The sequence below is a fragment of the Bombina bombina genome, chromosome 6, assembly GCF_027579735.1.
Source record: "Bombina bombina isolate aBomBom1 chromosome 6, aBomBom1.pri, whole genome shotgun sequence".
NCBI classification, from domain to species: Eukaryota; Metazoa; Chordata; class Amphibia; order Anura; family Bombinatoridae; genus Bombina; species Bombina bombina.
This window is the reverse complement of record NC_069504.1, coordinates 790,734,509-790,757,155: the sequence shown is the minus strand read 5'-3', so window position 1 is coordinate 790,757,155 and position 22,647 is coordinate 790,734,509. Positions and strand designations below refer to the sequence as shown.

The 22,647-nt window shown below is 39.2% G+C and overlaps 1 protein-coding gene across 2 annotated transcripts in view; it reads left to right on the top strand.

The window, feature by feature from the left end:
* The window catches only part of DPYSL2 (dihydropyrimidinase like 2), a 251,698-nt gene that overhangs the window by 211,557 nt on the left and 17,494 nt on the right, over positions 1-22,647 (top strand). For both annotated transcript variants that reach the window (XM_053718101.1, XM_053718102.1), the window contains exons 6-10: positions 6,328-6,408; positions 9,206-9,274; positions 10,323-10,443; positions 20,514-20,670; positions 21,101-21,242. In XM_053718101.1, the coding sequence (XP_053574076.1) occupies positions 6,328-6,408; positions 9,206-9,274; positions 10,323-10,443; positions 20,514-20,670; positions 21,101-21,242 (570 nt within the window). The remainder of the gene's footprint in view (positions 1-6,327; positions 6,409-9,205; positions 9,275-10,322; positions 10,444-20,513; positions 20,671-21,100; positions 21,243-22,647) is intronic.

The window sequence follows — 22,647 nt, the reverse complement described above, 5'->3', positions numbered from 1 at the left end:
AAAATTACATTCCCTATATGAATCATGAAAGTTTAATTCTGACTAGACTGTGCCTTTAAGTGAAAATTAAACTTTATGATTCCGATAGAGCACACAATTGTAAACAACTTTCCAATTCACTTCCATTATCAAAACATGCACAATCTTTTTATATGCAGACTTTCTTAAGCACCGGTTCCTACTGAATATGTGCAAGAATTCACAGCATATGCATTTTGTGATTGGCTGAAGGCTGTCACATGATGCAGTGGGAAGGAAAATTGGACTAGCTTTCAAACTTGTCAGTTAAAATCTACTACTCAATCAGACTAAGTGCTTTTGCATTGTCTTTTTATTATGCATTTGTTGATTATGAAATTCTAAGGCACTTTAAAAGTTACAATTGATTCAACAAGTGGTGTGAGCAGTCAGTTTTTAGCTTTATTTTACATTCTGCACTGTTGTTCCTGTGCTTGGTTGGTTGGAAGAAGTCCTGTCTCCATATGAGCCTGTGAATAAGTCCTGTGGGGTGCGATCCAATATACGGCGTAAGCGAGGGAACCCGCGCCGCCAGTAGTTTCACCTCGCACGTCGGGGTATTACATATATGGCGCCGGCAGTTGCTAAAGTGCCGTAAGTCGGATAAACTAGCGATGTCCAGAAATGAGCGTAACTACAAATTTCTGGAGTCGCCAGTGACTTACGGAACTTTAGAAACTGCCGGCGCCTAAGAAAATTAACTAAAATATCAAATCTCCCATAACTGTCTAACCTGCCTCCCAAAAATAAGCCCGACACGTATACCCCTATATCCGCAATCCCCCCCTCTCACTCCTAATAATAAATGTATTAACCCCGAGACCGACATCCCCCCACAACGCAATAAGCCTAATTATAAACCCCTAAACCACCATAGCCCACACCGCAATAAACCTATCCTAGTATTAACCCCTAAACCGCCGCTCCTGGACCCCGCCGCCACCTACATTAAATGTATTAACCCCTAATCTGACCCCCCTACACTGCCGCCACCTACATTATATGTATTAACCCCTAATCTGACCCCCCTACATCGCCGCTACCTACATTAAATATATTAACCTCTAATCTGACCCCCCTACACCGCTGCCACTTACATTAAATTTATTACCCCCTAAACCTAAGTCTAACCCTAACACCCCCCCTAACTTAATTATTATTTAAATAAATCTAAATAATATTACTATTATTAACTAAATTATTCATATTTAAAACTAAATACTTACCTATAAAATAAACCCTAAGATAGCTACAATATAATTAATAATTACATTGTAGCTATTTTAGGATTTGTTTTTATTTTACAGGCAACTTTGTATTTTTTTAACTAGGTACAATAGCTATTTAATAGCTACCAAGTTAAAATAATTACAAAATTACCTGTAAAATAAATCCTAACCTAAGTTACAATTCTAACCTAAGTTACAATTACACCTAACACTACACTATCAATAAATACATTAAATTAATTAACTACAATTAGCTAAAATAAAATACAATAAAATAAAATAAACTATATTACAAAAAAAACAAAAACACTAAATTACAGAAAATAAAAAAAAAGAAGTTTAAACTAATTACACCTAATCTAAGCCCCCTAATAAAATAAAAAAGCCCCCCAAAATAATAAAATGCCCTACCCTATACTAAATTACAAATAGCCCTTAAAAGGGCTTTTTGCGGGGCATTGCCCCAAAGTAATCAGCTCTTTTACCTGTAAAAAAAAGACAATACCCCCCCGAACATTACAACCCACCACCCACACACCCCTACTCTAAAACCCACCCAATCCCCCTTAATAAAACCTAACACTACCCCATTGAAGATCACCCTACCTTGAGCCATCTTCACCCAGCCGGGCACCAGTGGTCATCCGATCCGGGCAGAAGTCTTCATCCGATGGGGCAGAAGAGGACATCCGGACCGGCAGAAGTCTTCATCCTATCCGGGCAGAAGAGGACATCCGGACCGGCAGACATCTTCATCCAAGTGGCATCTTCTATCTTCATACATCAGACGAGGAGCGGCTCCATCTTGAAGACCTCCGGCGCGGAGCATCCTTCCTGGCCGACAGACTAACAACGAATGACGGTTCCTTTAAATGACGTCATCCAAGATGGCGTCCCTCGAATTCCGATTGGCTGATAGGATTCTATCAGCCAATCGGAATTAAGGTAGGAAAAATCCATTTGGTTGATTTAATCAACCAATTGGATTGAAGTTCAATCCGATTGGCTGATTGGATCAGCCAATAGAATTGACGTCGCATCAGCCAATCGGAATTCGAGGGACGCCATCTTGGATGATGTCATTTAAAGGAACCGTCATTCGCCGGTCCGGATGTCCTCTTCTGCCCGGATAGGATGAAGACTTCTGCCGGTCCGGATGTCCTCTTCTGCCCGGATAGGATGAAGACTTCTGCCAGTCCGGATGTCCTCTTCTGCCCCATCGGATGAAGACTTCTGCCCGGATCGGATGACCACTGGTGCCCGACTGGGTGAAGACGGCTCAAGGTAGGGTGATCTTCAATGGGGTAGTGTTAGGTTTTATTAAGGGGGGATTGGGTGGGTTTTAGAGTAGGGGTGTGTGAGTGGTGGGTTTTAATGTTGGGGGGGTATTGTCTTTTTTTTACAGGTAAAAGAGCTGATTACTTTGGGGCAATGCTCAGCAAAAAGCCCTTTTAAGGGCTATTTGTAATTTAGTATAGGGTAGGGAATTTTATTATTTTGGGGGTCTTTTTTATTTTATTAGGGGGCTTAGATTAGGTGTAATTAGTTTAAACTTCTTGTAATTTTTTTTTATTTTCTGTAATTTAGTGTTTGTTTGTTTTTGTAATATAGTTTATTTAATTTAATTGTATTTTATTTTAGCTAATTGTAGTTAATTAATTTAATTTATTTATTGATAGTGTAATGTTAGGTGTAATTGTAACTTAGGTTAGAATTTATTTTACAGGTAATTTTGTAATTATTTTAACTAGGTAGCTATTAAATAGTTATTAACTATTTAATAGCTATTGTACCTAGTTAAAATAAATACAAAGTTGCCTGTAAAATAAAAATAAATCCTAAAGTAGCTACAATGTAATTTTTAATTATATTGTAGCTATCTTAGGGTTTATTTTATAGGTAAGTATTTAGTTTTAAATAGGAATAATTTAGTTAATAATAGTAATATTATTTAGATTTATTTAAATAATAATTAAGTTAGGAGGGGTGTTAGGGTTAGACTTAGGTTTAGGGGGCAATAAATTTAATGTAGGTGGCGGCGGTGTAGGGGGGTCAGATTAGAGGTTAATATATTTAATGTAGGTGGCGGCGGTGTAGGGGGGTCAGATTAGAGGTTAATATATTTAATGTAGGTGGCGGCGGTGTAGGGGGGTCAGATTAGGGTTAATAAATTTAATGTAGGTGGCGGCGGTGTAGGGGGGTCAGTTTAGGGGTTAATAAATTTAATGTAGGTGGCGGCGGTGTAGGGGGGTCAGATTAGGGTTAATAAATTTAATGTAGGTGGCGGCGGTGTAGGGGGGTCAGTTTAGGGGTTAATACATTTAATGTAGGTGGCGGCGGTGGAGGGTGGTCAGATTAGGAATTTTAGGGAGTTACGGTGCTCCCATACTCAGCGCAAGGCCTGCTACGGCTGCATTTTATGGCGAGGTGAAAATGGAGTAGAATTTCTCCATTTTCGCCACGTAAGGCCTTGCGCTGGATATTGGATACCGACTTACGACGCGGTCCCATGTTAGCCTATGGGAGTAAAATTTGCGGGCGACGGGTGAAATATACGGGCGTAACTTGTATGCTACGCCGTATATGTGATAGTAAACCCGCGCGAAAACCGGCATCGCCGGCTTTTGCGGGCGACGCTGCATATCGGATGGGGCCCGTGATATTTAGCACCTTGCAATCAGATTATTTATCCTTGTGAATGTATTTTATCCATTTCTTCTTAGTATAGGCATTGTTTTGGAAGCTAGTGCACAATTTTGGCGCCCCCTTCTGTTTCTTCAATTTACAGTCCCAACGTGTGACGTAATCGATAAACCCACAAATGCGCAATTTTGTATTTTATTAATTAACATTTCCTGTTTTGATTGCGAGATTAAGGACCCAGATAATAATTTTGTGTTGTTTGCAGGAGGTAACAATTTGGAGCTTCAGGGGTATCAACATCAGAAGCATTTTGGGATTATGATCACTAGAAAAACTCACTTACAATACTTGTCATAGTTAAGAGATTGTTATCTAACGAAAATAAGAGTAAGTCTGTGATCAACCCCTTAATCGCAGTGTTCTTTTAAAGGGACATAAAAGTGAAAGTTAAAGGGACACTAAACCCAAATTTTTTCTTTAATGATTAAGATAGAGCATGCAATTGTAATCAACTTTCCAATTTACTCCTATTGTCATTTTTTGTTCTCTTGTTATCTTTATTTGAAAAGCAGGAATCTAAGCTAAGGAACCGGACCATTTTTGGTTCAGAACCCTGAATAGCGCTTGCTTAATAGTGGGTACATTTTGCCGCTAATCAGTAAGCGCAATTCAGGTGCTGAACAAAAAATGGTTTGGCTCCTTAACTTTAGATTCCTGCTTTTTCAAATAAAGATAGCAAGAGAATAAAGAAAAATTGATAATAGAAATAAATTTGAAAGTTGCTTAAAATTGCATCTGAATCATTAAAGAAAAAAAAAATTGGGTTTAGTGTCCCTTTAAACTTTCATGGTACAGATAGACTTTTTAATTTACTTCCATAACTAAACATTTGTTGAAAAGCATACCTAGGTAGGCTGAAGAGCTGTGATGAGCAACTGGGAGATAGTTGATCATTGGTGGCTACACATATATGTCTCTTGTCATTGGCTCACCAGATTTGTTCAGCTAGCTCCCAGTAGTATAGAAGTGTACTTTTGGTCCCATCTACTAATCTGCGGGCGAGCAGCGACTACAGTGTCCGCTGCATTTATGTACAAGCATTTGCTTGTGCAGCCCTGACCCCTGCTCTTGCACAACAAATGTGTTTAGGGGGATTTATCTTGCATGACTACTGCTTCTTACATTGTAGTAGGCAGGCTTGTATCAGCAAGCTGGAACCTCAAGGCTTTCAAAGCAGCATTCGCTGCTTAATACATGGAGCCTTATGTGTTTAAAGGGATAGTCTAGTCAAAATTAAACTTTCATGATTCAGATCGAGCATGCAATTTTAAGCAACTTTCTCATTTACTCCTATTATCAATTTTTATTTGTTCTCTTGGTATCTTTATTTGAAAAGGTTGAAATGTAATCTTAGAAGCCGGCCCATTTTTGGTTCAGCACCCTGGGTAGCTCTTGCTGAGTAGTTGGCTACATTTAGTGCTTCAAATAAAGATACCAAGAGAACGATAAAATATAATAGGAGTAAATTAGAAAGTTGCTTAAAATTGCATGCTCTATCTGAATCATGAAAGTTTAATTTTACTAGATTATCCCTTTAATTCTGCAGAATACTCTTATAGAGTATTTTCTTTATGTACTTTCATCTCCCATTAATTACTTCAACATTCAGATTGTCTCAGTTATCTCGGTTAGAGTGTGGGTTCTCTGATCTTGTTAGACAAATATTAGCTGTAGTTTTGTTGGTTCACAGTTCTTTTGTTAAAGGGACTTTGCAGTCAATAGTACAACTCCAACATCCTGTTAGAACACACTTTGCAATGTAACATGCTTAAAGGGACAGTAAATTCAAAATATCACTTTCATGATTCGGATAGAGCATGCAATTTTAAACAACTTTTCAATTTATTCCTATTATCAAATTTGCTTTGTTATCTTGGTATCTTTTATTGAAGAGTAAAACTAGGTAGGCTCATAAAGGCTCAGGAGTGTGCACGTGCCTTTAGTACTCTATGGCAGCGGTGTTTTGCAACAATATTTGTAGCTTTGTTATACAATGTTGCAAAACACTGCTGCCATAGAATATTGAAGACACGTGCACACTCCTGAGCTCTTATGAGCCTACCCATTTTACTCTTCAATAAAAGATACCAAGAGAACAAAGCAAATTTGATAACAGAAGTAAATTGGAAAGTTGTTTTAAATTGCTTTGCTCTATCTGAATCACGAAAGTTTAATTTTGACTTCACTGTCCCTTTAAAAAGAATCTGTTTTGGCCTTTTTTGTAATACAGAGTTTGACATATTTTACATACATCTGCACATTTCTGTGATAAATGTAACCCATTTCCCCTAGCTTGAATGATATATATATATATATATATATATATATATATATATATATATATACACTAAAAAGTCAATTTTGTGCTTATTTCCAGATATATGAGGTGTTCAGTGTTATTCGTGACATGGGGGCTATTGCACAAGTCCACGCAGAAAATGGTGATGTCATTGCAGAGGTAAGAATCATATTAACGTCACAGTGCTATGTCAAATAAATCCACCTCATGAGTGTTGTTGTAAAAAAAATGATTCCTCTAAGTTTCACATGGAACCGATCCATCACTATTTATGTGCTTGGGTCATTTCTGGCTTCCAATCCATTAGAAATTCTGCCATTTGAATTAGTAAAATCTCTCAAATTAATATACACAGCAAAATATAGTTAAACCTATTAAAACCTGTAAGAAACAGTAATTCAGCAGGGGATTTTTTTCAGTAGTTTTCACAGACATTCAAAGAACCAAAAGACTTAAAGGGACAGTCTACACTAAAATTGTTATTGTTTAAATAGAGAGATAATGCCTTTACTACCCATTCCCTAGTTTTGCTCAACCAACATTGATATAGTAATATACTTAATAACATTTAAACCTCTAAATTTCTGCCTGTTTCTAAGCCACTATATTATCTCATGCTTTTTTATTTGCTTTTCACAAAGGAGACTGCTTGTTCATGTGGGCCATATAGATAACATTGTGCTCACGCACGAGGAGTTATTTAAGATTTAGCACAACACAGTACTAAATGCAAGGCAATAGATAATAAATTAAAAGTCATGTGATCAGGCGGCTGGCAGAGGATGCTTAGCTACAAGGTAATCACCTTGGTTGGTTGGTTGTGCAAAACTGGGGAATGGGTAATAAAGGGATTATCTATCTTTTAAAACAATAAAAATTCTATTGTAGACTGTCCCTTTTAAAGGGACAGTCTACACCTTAGTCATCTTAAAGTCTTACCTTATATTAAGCTACAAATATCCTCCTGCACCCCTTTCTATATCATGCAGCAAAAAGGTAAAAAAAAAGTTATTTTAAAATGAATATTGTTTCTGGCCACTTGAAATGGCTGCCAAGCTCCACCCACTGATGACATTAGGCACTCTGCTGAATAGCATTAACAGTCTGTTGAATACAACTAGTGAGCCTCTTGTGATTGGATGCCATATGCAGCCCAGATTGTGATATCATCAGTGAGCGGAGCTTGGCAGGCATTTCAAAGTGGCCAGAAACCATGTTCATTTTAAAATAACTTGTTTACCATTCCTGCTGCATAATATAGAAAGGGTGCAGGAGGCTATTTGCAGCTTAATCTAAGGTAAAACTTTAAGATGAATAAGGTGTAGACTGTCCCTTTAATGAAATCTAATGTGTAATTATTATCAGTTATTTGTAGAGCGCCAACAGATTCTGCAGCGCTATGAACCTAGGTATGTTATGCAAGGAAGACATATGGGTAGAGGGCTCTGCCAAGAGTTGCACTGTTGTAAATTAGTTCTCATGAAGGTGACCTATAGACCAGCTGGACTCGTAAGCTTACATGCTAAGGGGGTTCAGGGGATGAACAAAGAAGAAGAACAGTCTTTAAGGAGTGCTTGAAATTTTGAAAACTAGGGGAGAGTCTTGTGGAGCGAGGCAGATAATTACAACATTGAGGCCAATCTAGAGAAGTCCTGAAGACGGGAATGTGAAGAGGTAACAAGAGAGGAGGAGGTCGTGAGCTGAGCAAAGGGGATGGGAGGTAGAGTATCTGGAGATAAGGTCTGAGATATAGGGGGTAGCAGTGCAATTGAGGGTCTTGAATGTCAGAGTCAGTATTTTTTGTAATGAAGATCTGCCTGGCAGAAGCATTCATTATGTATTGTAAAGGAAAACGCTGGCAGTTAGGAAGATCAGAGAAGATGGTGATGCAATAGTCAAGGCGGGAAATAATGAGGGAGTGGATTCAAATCTCAGTTGTTTCTTGTGTGAGGAAGTGGCACATTTTGGATATGTTTTTAAGGTGGAAGAAGCAGGAATTGTCTAAAGACTGGCTGTGGGGAATAAAAGGAAGATCTTGCACATGGATAACATTCTTGCAAAACTGCTGCCATATAGTGCCTCAGAATTGGGCCAGCTCCTAAGCATACGTTCCTGCTTTTCAACAAAATATACCAAGAGAACAAAGAAAATTTATAATAGAAGTAAACTAGAACGTTGTGTAAAATTGCATGCTCTATCTGAATCATTACTTATTTATAATGTTTTCTATATATGCATTATTTCTGTGTGTGTTGGAATATTTTGTCTTACTCTCTTGAGTTATTGGCAAAAGCTATTTGGTATTACTTTGTGTACACACTGTTGTATATTAGATGTTTGAGTGAATAGTTGGAGACAAAAGGTAAAGGAATATTGCAGTGACATCTGGGGCACATAGTTTCTATCATGAAACTGAGGATAATATAGTAAAGTTTTGTTTGTGTAAAGAATTCTACACTATTAAAATTTATATTAAATCTAGCAACAACAAAACATACACACGCTACATATTGCAGTATTCGTGTTACATACTGTAGTATATATGGTCACTAAACACCACAGTTATATTCATTGAAAGGGACTTTTTAGGTATTAGGATATTTAAAATACTCCATTTAGAAACAATAAAGGCGTCTCTTTAAGTTTATAATAAAGGTAGACCCTAACTATAGGGAGGGGGCGCTGACCTTAAGGCAGCAATATGCAAATAGATAGAATGTGTATTCAATAGTTTAAATCTTACTTATCATATGATTAATCCAATCCTATATAAGCAATAAATATATCTATATATACACATCCATGCATACAGGAGATGTTTCAACAATAACAATAGAATAGAGTGTTGGTATATATAAAATGTCTCTTTTGACTGTTAAGTATAACAAAGTCCTCTTTAATTCCAAGTTTGTCTGTCCTATATATTCATTGTGACATTATGTATTTATTTTTCCAGGAGCAACAAAGGGTCCTTGAACAAGGAATCGGTGGTCCGGAAGGACATGTTTTGAGCCGACCAGAAGAAGTAAGACTTTTTTCTCTATAGCTGTAATAATTAACATTACTGTACAACCGTACTTAATATTAATTTTTTGTTTTCAGTGTTAAAGTTCATAAACTTGACTTCACAATTTTTTATAATTCTTTATTAAAAACCTTAATTTCCTCAACTCTGGTTAGTACAAATTTGAAATGTATTACAGTATGTATGTAAGGACTTAAAGTGAATGTAAAGTTTAATGAATTAGTGCTTGGTATCAAAAAATACTCTTAACAACAGAGCACTTTCATTCATTAAAGTTTACAAAGATGCTTATTTTTTTTTTTTTTTATTACCTTTGCGTTATGGTAAACATAACGCCGATCCTCCGCCCACATCTCCTGCTTTCTTTAGCATATCAATGACGATCCAGCTTTCTCCAATCGTTGTGTGTCCCCTTTGGCATCCAGCTCGTGAGGTAACGCAACAATTGGAAGAAGCCGGAACGTCATCGTTATGCCAATGACGCAGGAGCTGCGGGCGGAGGATCAGCGTTATGTTTACTATAACGCAAAGGTGTTTGTAAAGTTTAATGTAAAAAAGTCTCCCTGTTTTTAAAATTATTTTTTAGATACTGGGCTATGAAACCCAATGTTTTTCTTTTGTGATTCAATTAGAGTGTAAAATTTTAAACAGGTTTCAAATTTGCTTCTATTATCAAATTTGCTTTGTTCTCTTAATATAATTTGTTGCTTGAAGGATCAGCAGTGCATTACTGCGAGATAGCTGAACGTGAGCCAATAACAAGAGGCATATATGTGCAGCCACCAATCAGCATATAGCTCACAGTAATGCATTTCTGCTCCTGAGCCAACCTAGGTATTTATTTCAACTAAGGATACTAAGAGAATGAAGCAAATTATATAATAGAATTCAATTGGAAAGTTGTCTAAATTTGCATGTTCTGTCTGAATAATGAAAGAAAATTGTTGGGTTTCGTATCCCTTTAAGATTAGCACTAGTAATCTAGATGAAAGTTGTTTCTTTTAGATTTCTTTATATTACATGATTCTGTATCCCAATACCTTTGCAGGTGGAAGCAGAAGCCGTTAATCGCTCAATCACCATTGCTAACCAGACCAACTGTCCACTCTACGTTACCAAAGTAATGAGCAAGAGTTCCGCTGAGGTCATCGCCCAGACAAGGAAGAAAGGTATCTGTTTCAATGACGTATAGCCTGGGTGTGATAGTAAAAGCTAAGATTGAATTGGAGGTTATCTTACATTTTGTCATACCCTAAGTTATTGAACATCTCTGTCTCAACCTATTATTAAATACAGTAGAATTATATAATCAATAAGTGCATAATAAAAAGACAATGCAATAGCGCTTACTCTGAATTTTTAAATGAACAGTAGATTTTTTTCTGGCAAATTTCAAAAATTGACTTCAATTTGCCTGTACCATGTGACAGCCATCAGCCAATCAAAGATTCATATACGTTTATACTGGGAACTTTGGCACATGATCAGTAGGATCTGGCATCTCAGAAAGTGTGCATATAAAAAGACTTGTGCACAATTTGATAATGGAATGAAATTGGAAAGACTCTTAAAACTGCATGTTATATCTAAAACATGAAGGTTTAATTTTGACTTTAGTGTCCCTTTAAAGGCACAGATGATTGCACATTTGTCTGTGACACTGATCACAAAAAGCGATATCAAGTCGGGATTGGCTGCAGGACAGTAAGAACAGTGGACACTGGAGGCAGCAATGTCTTTGGTGTATTCAAGTGTCTAAAAGGGACATTAAACCCATTTAACTTTTAACATAAGGGTCTCAGTGAGTCTCTGTTAGATCTTGGAATCAAGGGTTAATATATCCTGAGGGGGGTTATTGGCACAGGGGGGTTTATAATCATGTTTGTTATATGATTCAACCTGCTTAGGTGTGAGGTTTATGGGCTCCTGGTTTGGAACTTTGAGGCCTTTGGAAGTGACGCGGCTTTCTGGCTGGGTGCGCTTTTGGATTGTACGGTTCACCCTGTGTCCTGGCATGGTTACGTTCTGTTCCCATTTCCACATCCCTGACTGTGTGGCAACTGAGATATTCTAGTCTGCGTGGGTCTGGTCATAGGAGGTGGTGAGTGCCCCAGCCATTGGTGGTGTCAGGTGCCGTTTTTGTTCTTACTAAGCAGTCCATATTGCTATCCCCTCTTCACAGCTATAGGGGATTCTGATGCTGAGCCTGTGATCATTTCAGATTCAGTTACGGAGGATTCGGATACCGACACGATTATAATATCTGATTCAGATTCAGTGTCAGGTGACGAATCCGATTTAGCCTCGGTGACTTCTGTCAACCATCCTTGTTCCATATGCCATATGAGAGCACCCGGTTTCTCGGGCTCTGGGAATCAGGGATCTGCTGAGCCATCCGCCTCTGGGGGTCCTGTCTCCCAGAGAGCGAGTTCCCTACCGAATGCTCCTCTCACACATGCGGGTAACCCAGTTTATAGTTCATCCATGCGGGGTGGTGTGTTCCCCCCGGAACTTGCAGCACGCTTTCGCTTTCAGATAATGTTGGCGATGGCTCATATAAGTGATCCCACAACTGGTCTCCGTGAGCTGGGCCCTCAAACACTTGAGGTGTTTCTGTCGTACTAAAGGAACCTTTTGGTTTTCCCGGTTCCTTTGCCTTGTCCCCTTGGGGCTTTGGGTTGTTTTCTGTTCATCTGAGGGGTGATTGGAGGAACCGTTTATCGGGGCGACGGTGTCTCTTGGTTGACTGTTGGCTCAGTAGAGTCCGTTCTCTGTCTCTTGTTTGGCTCTGGACTGGCAGCGAGTCAGTGTCAACTGGGCTTTCTTCAAATTTTTCATGGCTTCGTTGAAGTGTTTTTTTTTTTATTGGGTTGTGGTTCAGGTCTGGTGCCCTCAGTTTGGGCCGCTTTTCTTCTGATGGAAAGAGTCCACAGCACCCCACCCATAATTCTCTGTGGGCGTCCTTCTATTCTTCTGGCACCTTTTCAACCTGATATTTCTTCTACTGTTCCTTGTTCCTCGGCAGAATGACTGGGGGATGAGGGGAGTGGGAGGAGTATTTAAGCCTTTGGCTGAGGTGCCTTTGCCTCCTTCTGGTGGCCAGGTTCTTAATTCCCAAAGTAATGAATGCTGCTGTGGACTCTTTCCATCAGAAGAAAAAGGAAATTATCAGGTAAGCATAATTTATGTTTCTCCAACATAGGTGTGTCCGGTCCACGGCGTCATAATTACTTGTGGGATATTCTCTTCCCCAACAGGAAATGGCAAAGAGCCCAGCAAAGCTGGTCACATGATCCCTCCTAGGCTCCGCCTACCCCAGTCATTCTCTTTGCCGTTGTACAGGCAACATCTCCACGGAGATGGCTTAGAGTTTTTTAGTGTTTAACTGTAGTTTTTATTATTCAATCAAGAGTTTGTTATTTTTAAATAGTGCTGGTATGTACTATTTACTCTGAAACAGAAAAGAGATGAAGATTTCTGTTTGTAAGAGGAAAATGATTTTAGCAACCGTTACTAAAATCCATGGCTGTTCCACACAGGACTGTTGAGAGGAATTAACTTCAGTTGGGGGAACAGTGAGCAGTCTTTTGCTGCTTGAGGTATGACACATTCTAACAAGACGATGTAATGCTGGAAGCTGTCATTTTCCCTCTGGGATCCGGTAAGCCATTTTTATTCAGACAGTAAATAAGGGCTTCACAAGGGCTTATTAAGACTGTAGACATTTTCTGGGCTAAATCGATTCATATATAACACATATTTAGCCTTGAGGAATCATTTAATCTGGGTATTTTTGTAAAATAATATCGGCAGGCACTGTTTTAGACACCTTATTCTCTAGGGGCTTTCCCTAATCATAGGCAGAGCCTCATTTTCGCGCCGGTATTGCGCACTTGTTTTTGAGAAGCATGACATGCAGTCGCATGTGTGAGGAGCTCTGATACATAGAAAAGACTTTCTGAAGGCGTCATTTGGTATCGTATTCCCCTTTGGGCTTGGTTGGGTCTCAGCAAAGCAGATACCAGGGACTGTAAAGGGGTTAAAGTTAAAAACGGCTCCGGTTCCGTTATTTTAAGGGTTAAAGCTTCCAAATTTGGTGTGCAATACTTTTAAGGCTTTAAGACACTGTGGTGAAATTTTGGTGAATTTTGAACAATTCCTTCATACTTTTTCGCAATTGCAGTAATAAAGTGTGTTCAGTTTAAAATTTAAAGTGACAGTAACGGTTTTATTTTAAAACGTTTTTTGTACTTTGTTATCAAGTTTATGCCTGTTTAACATGTCTGAACTACCAGATAGACTGTGTTCTGAATGTGGGGAAGCCAAGGTTCCTTCTCATTTAAATAAATGTGATTTATGTGACAATGAAAATGATGCCCAAGATGATTCCTCAAGTGAGGGGAGTAAGCATGGTACTGCATCATTCCCTCCTTCGTCTACACGAGTCTTGCCCACTCAGGAGGCCCCTAGTACATCTAGCGCGCCAATACTCCTTACTATGCAACAATTAACGGCTGTAATGGATAATTCTATCAAAAACATTTTAGCCAAAATGCCCACTTATCAGCGTAAGCGCGACTGCTCTGTTTTAGATACTGAAGAGCATGAGGACGCTGATGATAATGGTTCTGAAATGCCCCTACACCAGTCTGAGGGGGCCAGGGAGGTTTTGTCTGAGGGAGAAATTTCAGATTCAGGGAAAATTTCTCAACAAGCTGAACCCGATGTGATTACATTTAAATTTAAGTTGGAACATCTCCGCGCTCTGCTTAAGGAGGTGTTATCCACTCTGGATGATTGTGAGAATTTGATCATCCCAGAGAAACTATGTAAAATGGACAAGTTCCTAGAGGTCCCGGGGCTCCCAGAAGCTTTTCCTATACCCAAGCGGGTGGCGGACATTGTAAATAAAGAATGGGAAAGGCCCGGTATACCTTTCGTCCCTCCCCCCATATTTAAAAAATTGTTTCCTATGGTCGACCCCAGAAAGGACTTATGGCAGACAGTCCCCAAGGTCGAGGGAGCGGTTTCTACTTTAAACAAACGCACCACTATACCCATGGAAGATAGTTGTGCTTTCAAAGATCCTATGGATAAAAAATTAGAAGGTTTGCTTAAAAAGATGTTTGTTCAGCAAGGTTACCTTCTACAACCAATTTCATGCATTGTCCCTGTCACTACAGCCGCGTGTTTCTGGTTCGATGAGCTAGTAAAGGCGATCGATAGTGATTCTCCTCCTTATGAGGAGATTATGGACAGAATCCGTGCTCTCAAATTGGCTAATTCTTTCACCCTAGACGCCACTTTGCAATTGGCTAGGTTAGCGGCGAAGAATTCTGGGTTTGCTATTGTGGCGCGCAGAGCGCTTTGGTTGAAATCTTGGTCAGCGGATGCGTCTTCCAAGAACAAACTCCTTAACATTCCTTTCAAGGGGAAAACGCTGTTTGGCCCTGACTTGAAAGAGATTATCTCTGATATCACTGGGGGTAAGGGCCACGCCCTTCCTCAGGATAGGTCTTTCAAGGCCAAAAATAAACCTAATTTTCGTCCCTTTCGTAGAAACGGACCAGCCCCAAGTGCTACGTCCTCTAAGCAAGAGGGTAATACTTCTCAAGCCAAGCCAGCCTGGAGACCAATGCAGGGCTGGAACAAGGGAAAGCAGGCCAAGAAACCTGCCACTGCTACCAAGACAGCATGAAATGTTGGCCCCCGATCCGGGACCGGATCTGGTGGGGGGCAGACTCTCTCTCTTCGCTCAGGCTTGGGCAAGAGATGTTCTGGATCCTTGGGCACTAGAAATAGTCTCCCAAGGTTATCTTCTGGAATTCAAGGGGCTCCCCCCAAGGGGGAGGTTCCACAGGTCTCAATTGTCTTCAGACCACATAAAGAGACAGGCATTCTTACATTGTGTAGAAGACCTGTTAAAAATGGGAGTGATTCATCCTGTTCCATTAGGAGAACAAGGGATGGGGTTCTACTCCAATCTGTTCATAGTTCCCAAAAAAGAGGGAACGTTCAGACCAATCTTAGATCTCAAGATCTTAAACAAGTTTCTCAAGGTTCCATCGTTCAAAATGGAAACCATTCGAACAATTCTTCCTTCCATCCAGGAAGGTCAATTCATGACCACGGTGGATTTAAAGGATGCGTATCTACATATTCCTATCCACAAGGAACATCATCGGTTCCTAAGGTTCGCATTCCTGGACAAGCATTACCAGTTCGTGGTGCTTCCTTTCGGATTAGCCACTGCTCCAAGGATTTTCACAAAGGTACTAGGGTCCCTTCTAGCGGTGCTAAGACCAAGGGGCATTGCAGTAGTACCTTACTTGGACGACATTCTGATTCAAGCGTCGTCCCTTCCTCAAGCAAAGGCTCACACGGACATAGTCCTGGCCTTTCTCAGATCTCACGGATGGAAAGTGAACGTGGAAAAGAGTTCTCTATCTCCGTCGACAAGGGTTCCCTTCTTGGGAACAATAATAGACTCCTTAGAAATGAGGATTTTTCTGACAGAGGCCAGAAAAACAAAACTTCTAAACTCTTGTCAAACACTTCATTCCGTTCCTCTTCCTTCCATAGCGCAGTGCATGGAAGTAATAGGTTTGATGGTAGCGGCAATGGACATAGTTCCTTTTGCGCGCATTCATCTAAGACCATTACAACTGTGCATGCTCAGTCAGTGGAATGGGGACTATACAGACTTGTCTCCGAAGATACAAGTAAATCAGAGGACCAGAGACTCACTCCGTTGGTGGCTGTCCCTGGACAACCTGTCACAAGGGATGACCTTCCGCAGACCAGAGTGGGTCATTGTCACGACCGACGCCAGTCTGATGGGCTGGGGCGCGGTCTGGGGATCCCTGAAAGCTCAGGGTCTTTGGTCTCGGGAAGAATCTCTTCTACCGATAAATATTCTGGAACTGAGAGCGATATTCCATGCTCTCAAGGCTTGGCCTCAGCTAGCAAAGGCCAAGTTCATACGGTTTCAATCAGACAACATGACGACTGTTGCGTACATCAACCATCAGGGGGGAACAAGGAGTTCCCTGGCGATGGAAGAAGTGACCAAAATAATTCAATGGGCGGAGACTCACTCCTGCCACCTGTCTGCAATCCACATCCCAGGAGTGGAAAATTGGGAAGCGGATTTTCTGAGTCGTCAGACATTGCATCCGGGGGAGTGGGAACTCCATCCGGAAATCTTTGCCCAAATTGCTCAACTGTGGGGCATTCCAGACATGGATCTCATGGCCTCTCGTCAGAACTTCAAGGTTCCTTGCTACGGGTCCAGATCCAGGGATCCCAAGGCGACTCTAGTAGATGCACTAGTAGCACCTTGGACCTTCAAACTAGCTTATGTATTCCCGCCGTTTCCTCTCATCCCCAGGCTGGTAGCCAGGATCAATCAGGAGAGGGCGTCGGTGATCTTGATAGCTCCTGCGTGGCCACGCAGGACTTGGTATGCAGATCTGGTGAATATGTCATCGGCTCCACCATGGAAGCTACCTTTGAGACGAGACCTTCTTGTTCAAGGTCCGTTCGAACATCCGAATCTGGTCTCACTCCAGCTGACTGCTTGGAGATTGAACGCTTGATCTTATCAAAACGAGGGTTCTCAGATTCTGTTATTGATACTCTTGTTCAGGCCAGAAAGCCTGTAACTAGAAAAATTTACCACAAAATATGGAAAAAATATATCTGTTGGTGTGAATCTAAAGGATTCCCTTGGGACAAGGTTAAGATTCCTAAGATTCTATCCTTTCTTCAAGAAGGATTGGAGAAAGGATTATCTGCAAGTTCCTTGAAGGGACAGATTTCTGCCTTGTCTGTGTTACTTCACAAAAAGCTGGCAGCTGTGCCAGATGTTCAAGCCTTTGTTCAGGCTCTGGTTAGAATCAAGCCTGTTTACAAACCTTTGACTCCTCCTTGGAGTCTCAACTTAGTTCTTTCAGTTCTTCAGGGGGTTCCGTTTGAACCCTTACATTCCGTTGATATTAAGTTATTATCTTGGAAAGTTTTGTTTTTGGTTGCAATTTCTTCTGCTAGAAGAGTTTCAGAATTATCTGCTCTGCAGTGTTCTCCTCCTTATCTGGTGTTCCATGCAGATAAGGTGGTTTTACGTACTAAACCTGGTTTTCTTCCAAAAGTTGTTTCTAACAAAAACATTAACCAGGAGATAGTCGTGCCTTCTTTGTGTCCGAAACCAGTTTAGAAGAAGGAACGTTTGTTGCACAATTTGGATGTTGTTCGCGCTCTAAAATTCTATTTAGATGCTACAAAGGATTTTAGACAAACATCTTCCTTGTTTGTTGTTTATTCTGGTAAAAGGAGAGGTCAAAAAGCAACTTCTACCTCTCTCTCTTTTTGGATTAAAAGCATCATCAGATTGGCTTACGAGACTGCTGGACGGCAGCCTCCTGAAAGAATCACAGCTCATTCCACTAGGGCTGTGGCTTCCACATGGGCCTTCAAGAACGAGGCTTCTGTTGATCAGATATGTAGGGCAGCGACTTGGTCTTCACTGCACACTTTTACCAAATTTTACAAGTTTGATACTTTTGCTTCTTCTGAGGCTATTTTTGGGAGAAAGGTTTTGCAAGCCGTGGTGCCTTCCATTTAGGTGACCTGATTTGCTCCCTCCCTTCATCCGTGTCCTAAAGCTTTGGTATTGGTTCCCACAAGTAAGGATGACGCCGTGGACCGGACACACCTATGTTGGAGAAAACAGAATTTATGTTTACCTGATAAATTACTTTCTCCAACGGTGTGTCCGGTCCACGGCCCGCCCTGGTTTTTTAATCAGGTCTGATAATTTATTTTCTTTAACTACAGTCACCACGGTATCATATGGTTTCTCCTATGCAAATATTCCTCCTTAACGTCGGTCGAATGACTGGGGTAGGCGGAGCCTAGGAGGGATCATGTGACCAGCTTTGCTGGGCTCTTTGCCATTTCCTGTTGGGGAAGAGAATATCCCACAAGTAAGGATGACGCCGTGGACCGCACACACCGTTGGAGAAAGTAATTTATCAGGTAAACATAAATTCTGTTTTTCAACATCAGCTGCAGTATTTTGAAAAATGTACATTCCTGCACTGATTTTCTGTGGGAGCTGTCCCTGCCAGCCAGTGAGCAATATATACCTAGGTATTAGTTGCACTTCCCTTTTAATTTTAGAAACACACATTTTACATTGAGAGATGTTAAAGGGACACTGTACCCAATATTTTTCTTTCGGGATTCAGATTGAGCATGAAATTTTAAGCAACTTTCTAATTTACTCCTATTATCAAATTGTCTTCATTCTCTTGGTATCTTTATTTGAAATGCAAGAATGTAAGTTTAAATGCCGGCCCATTTTTGGTGAACAACCTGGGTTGTCTTTGCTGATTGGTGGATAAATTCATCCACCAATAAAAAAGTGCTGTCCAGAGTACTAAAACAAAAAAAAAGCTTAGATGCCTTCTTTTTCAAATAATGATTGCAAGAGAACGAAGAACAATTGATAATAGGAGTAAATTAGAAAGTTGCTTAAAATTTCATGCTCAATCTGATTCACGAAAGAAATATTTTGGGTACAGTGTCCCTTTAATCTCATTATACAGGGTTCTATATATAAAGGAGATATCTATATCACAATGTAAGGTCTAAAAATAATCCAAAAGATTTTGTGCGATTTCTCTCCATGGCGGTGAGTTTTTGATAATTAGGCCCTAAATGGGAGAGTAAAATAATATATTGCAAAACCGACCAGCAAATAATTTAAAATATAGAAATTATAATAACTATATAATATAGGTACAAATCCCCAAATCCAGAATTCCAAAATCCAAACTTATTCTGAAATTCAAACTTTTAAATATTAAAAAAAAATGTTTAAAAATCACTATCTTCTCTGCCTGTGTCTTTGTTTTGTTTTTTCTGTGTTCTAAAATGCAAATAATAGTCTATATTTAATTAAATCAACACGTATTACCTTTCTGATTACAGTACTGTACTATATTTTTGATATCTTTTTACGGGGTGCTATGTATACAAAAGTATTAAACATGAAATAAAACTACCTTTAGGTTACATGTAAATATTGCCTAAATTACATACAATATTGTTATTGATATTATTACACTTGGATCCATCCCCTCTCTAACCTAATGGTACTTATTTGTTAAATTGGAACAAAGTTCTGATGTAAACAAATAAATAAAAAATTGAAATTACTCGATCACATGACTTCAATGGTGGGATCGGGTTGGGGGCAGTGCCTATGACGCAATCCCAGTTAGGAAGCCGTTATGGCTTCAGTACAGCCAAACGGCTAGGACGTTTCATCGCGTCTTAACGGCGCTAAAGCCCTGTCGCAGTTAGAACGGCATGGAACGTCCTAACGATGGGAAGGGGTTAAACTGTCCCATTTTAAACATGCAAATATTCCAAAATTTAAACTATTCCAAAATCGATAGCTTTTCCAATCCCTGGAATTTTTGGAATTTACCCAAAATTTACCCAGCTCTCATTTTCATTATTTCCTCCATACAAAACATTTTGATATATTAAAACCCATTTCCCCTTTACTCTATACTCTAACATTATTTCTGACTTGCAAGAATGGATCTTGAATTAGTTTTTTGTAATATTAGATTAAAATATTTAGATTTATGAACACTTTCAGATGTAAATTGCAGTGGGCAAAATAAATAATTAAATAATTAAACAATATTGCAATAGATGGTTTTACAGTGCATTATTCAACATTTTATGGGCAATTTAATTTTATTTTGCCCCTTTTCATATAATTTAGCCCTGAAAATTGAGCCATTTCTAATTCTTAGAGCTTGAATGCATCCTTCTGACTTATCAAGGCTAACTCTGCTACACATCTGTCTTTATCAGATTACAGTATAAAACAACATACTTCAGACTAACTTTATAACCATGGCTAGCCTTGTTGTCTGCAGACTAAAGCCCAGATTGGCTCCTCCAAATAAGGCAAATGGTGGGTGGAGTTTAACTATTAAAAAAACAATTGCAGTAAAAAGGATGTTAATTTGTTTTGAAAACTTTTAGAAGCGGCTGATATGTTATTTTAGAGCAATACCTTAGAAATGTTTTGTAATTCCAGAGTGTTTACCGTCTCTCTAACACTGTATTGTGTGCTAAATGTTAATCTTTACTTTTTTTTAAAGGGCCATGTAACTGTAAAAACAGGCAGGAGTTACAATCTCTTTCATCCCTACAGGTGCTGTTGTCTATGGTGAGCCAATTACAGCCAGTTTAGGCACAGACGGAACCCATTACTGGAGCAAAAACTGGGCGAAGGCAGCAGCCTTTGTTACATCACCACCCTTGAACCCAGATCCCACTACCCCAGATTTTCTGAACTCTCTGCTGTCCTGGTGAGTATTTTGTGAGTATGTGTGAGAAATACCCTGAACTTATAAAAGAACAACGCCGCCAATCTCTTGATTAAGGACTAGTTCCGAAACGTTGCTTTCCCTGTGGTCTGGCAATATGAGCTAAATAAATCTGCTAAAGAGATTGGTGGTTCTGCTCTTCCTTGTTCGTGATTGATTGCAGGGGTTTGTGCATGACCCTTGGCGCTGTGTGTGTATATATATCTATATATGTGTATATATATATATATATATATATATATATACACATATATATACACACACTGTGCTGTATGTGTACATGTGTGTGTATATATATATATATATATATATACTGTTGTGTGTATATATATATATACATATAAACTAACATCTATTAATTGCTGATCTAGATCAAGTGCATCTAAGATAATGATTATGCATCTGTTCCCAGCGGTGATTTACAGGTTAGCGGTAGCGCACACTGCACCTTTACCACGGCTCAGAAGGCTGTTGGAAAAGACAATTTCATACTAATTCCTGAGGGAACCAATGGAGCAGAAGAGAGAATGAGTGTTGTTTGGGACCGAGCTGTGGTGAGTAAAAATCTAGTCGAAAAAATAAAACGTGTTAAAGGGACATTCTAAAGCAATAATGACAATCTTTGCATTTCTGATCCTTTGCCGGAGTTAAACACCTAGGTAATGTCCTGCTTGGAAATGGCAAGCACTGATGCCCTCAAGTAAAAAATGAGAAGCGAGGCACTGAGGAGCTGCAGTCACATTTAACTACGAATTACAAGCGGTTTCCTTGGGAGCTGCAATGTTTGTAGCACCTGAGCAGGAATTGAACTATACGTTTAACTCCTTTGGGGGGGGGGGGGGATTTAACACATTGTTTGAATCAGAAATGTAAAAATTACACGCACTAATAAATTAGAATGTAATTTTGACATTACATTTTTGTTCATTTAACAAGGACAAAATATCAAAATATCTCTGAATACTTTTGCAGATTAATACAAAATGTTTACTTCAAACACCAAAAAATATTTGTAAGAGAAGAATTTAAATACTCGCGTAACAGGATTGCTGGCGCAAGAAAGAATTGCCAGCTTTTCTGTTGAGGATGCCCTTGCTCTAAATAAATTGCTTTGTTGTGAATGAGCGAGGGGATGAAATTAGGATTGTAAAACTATAAAGCCTGGGTGCTTTATAAACCAATTATTTTTTTTTTAAATCCTTTTTGGGGGGGGGGGGGGGCAAGTTTCTTTATGGTAGCAATACATTTTGGATCCACTGCAGATACAAAGAATCCAGACTGTCTCAATCCATAAAACTTAAAAAACTTTATTGAAATCTATATTAAAATACATACAAAATGACAATACATTTTGAACATATTAACTATTTTAGTCTTCACAAAGCAATATACATCAGGGTTCTTCGCAGAAAGGTTTGTCAGACATGTGGCATTATGAAATAATCTGGTGGGTGCAGTATAATACATTTGTGATTTTATAACATTTTCTATTATTTATAAATGTTACTTAAGCTATCCAAAGCACAAATGAATTGCTTAATTTAACATTTATTGATTCAATAATACATTTGTGCAACAAATTTTAAAATAAGAATAATATTGGCTCATTTTACCTTAAAGGGACCGTAAAGTCAAAATTAAACTTTCAGATAGAGCATGTCATTTTAAAAAATCTACATTTCTTCTCATTGTATCATTTGTTGATTAGAATTGCTAGGTAGGCTCAGGAGCAGCAAGGCACCATTGGGTGTTGGTTGCTGATTGGTGGTTGCACATGTATGCCTCACGTCATTGGCTCACCTTTAACAAATGATACCAAGAGAATGCAGCAAATTTGATAATAGACGAACTGAGTTGTTTAAAATTGTATGCTTTATCTGAATCATGAAAGAACATTTTTAGGTTTCATGTCCCTTTAATATTACCTTCAGTTTTAGCTGAGTATTGTGCCCATTAACT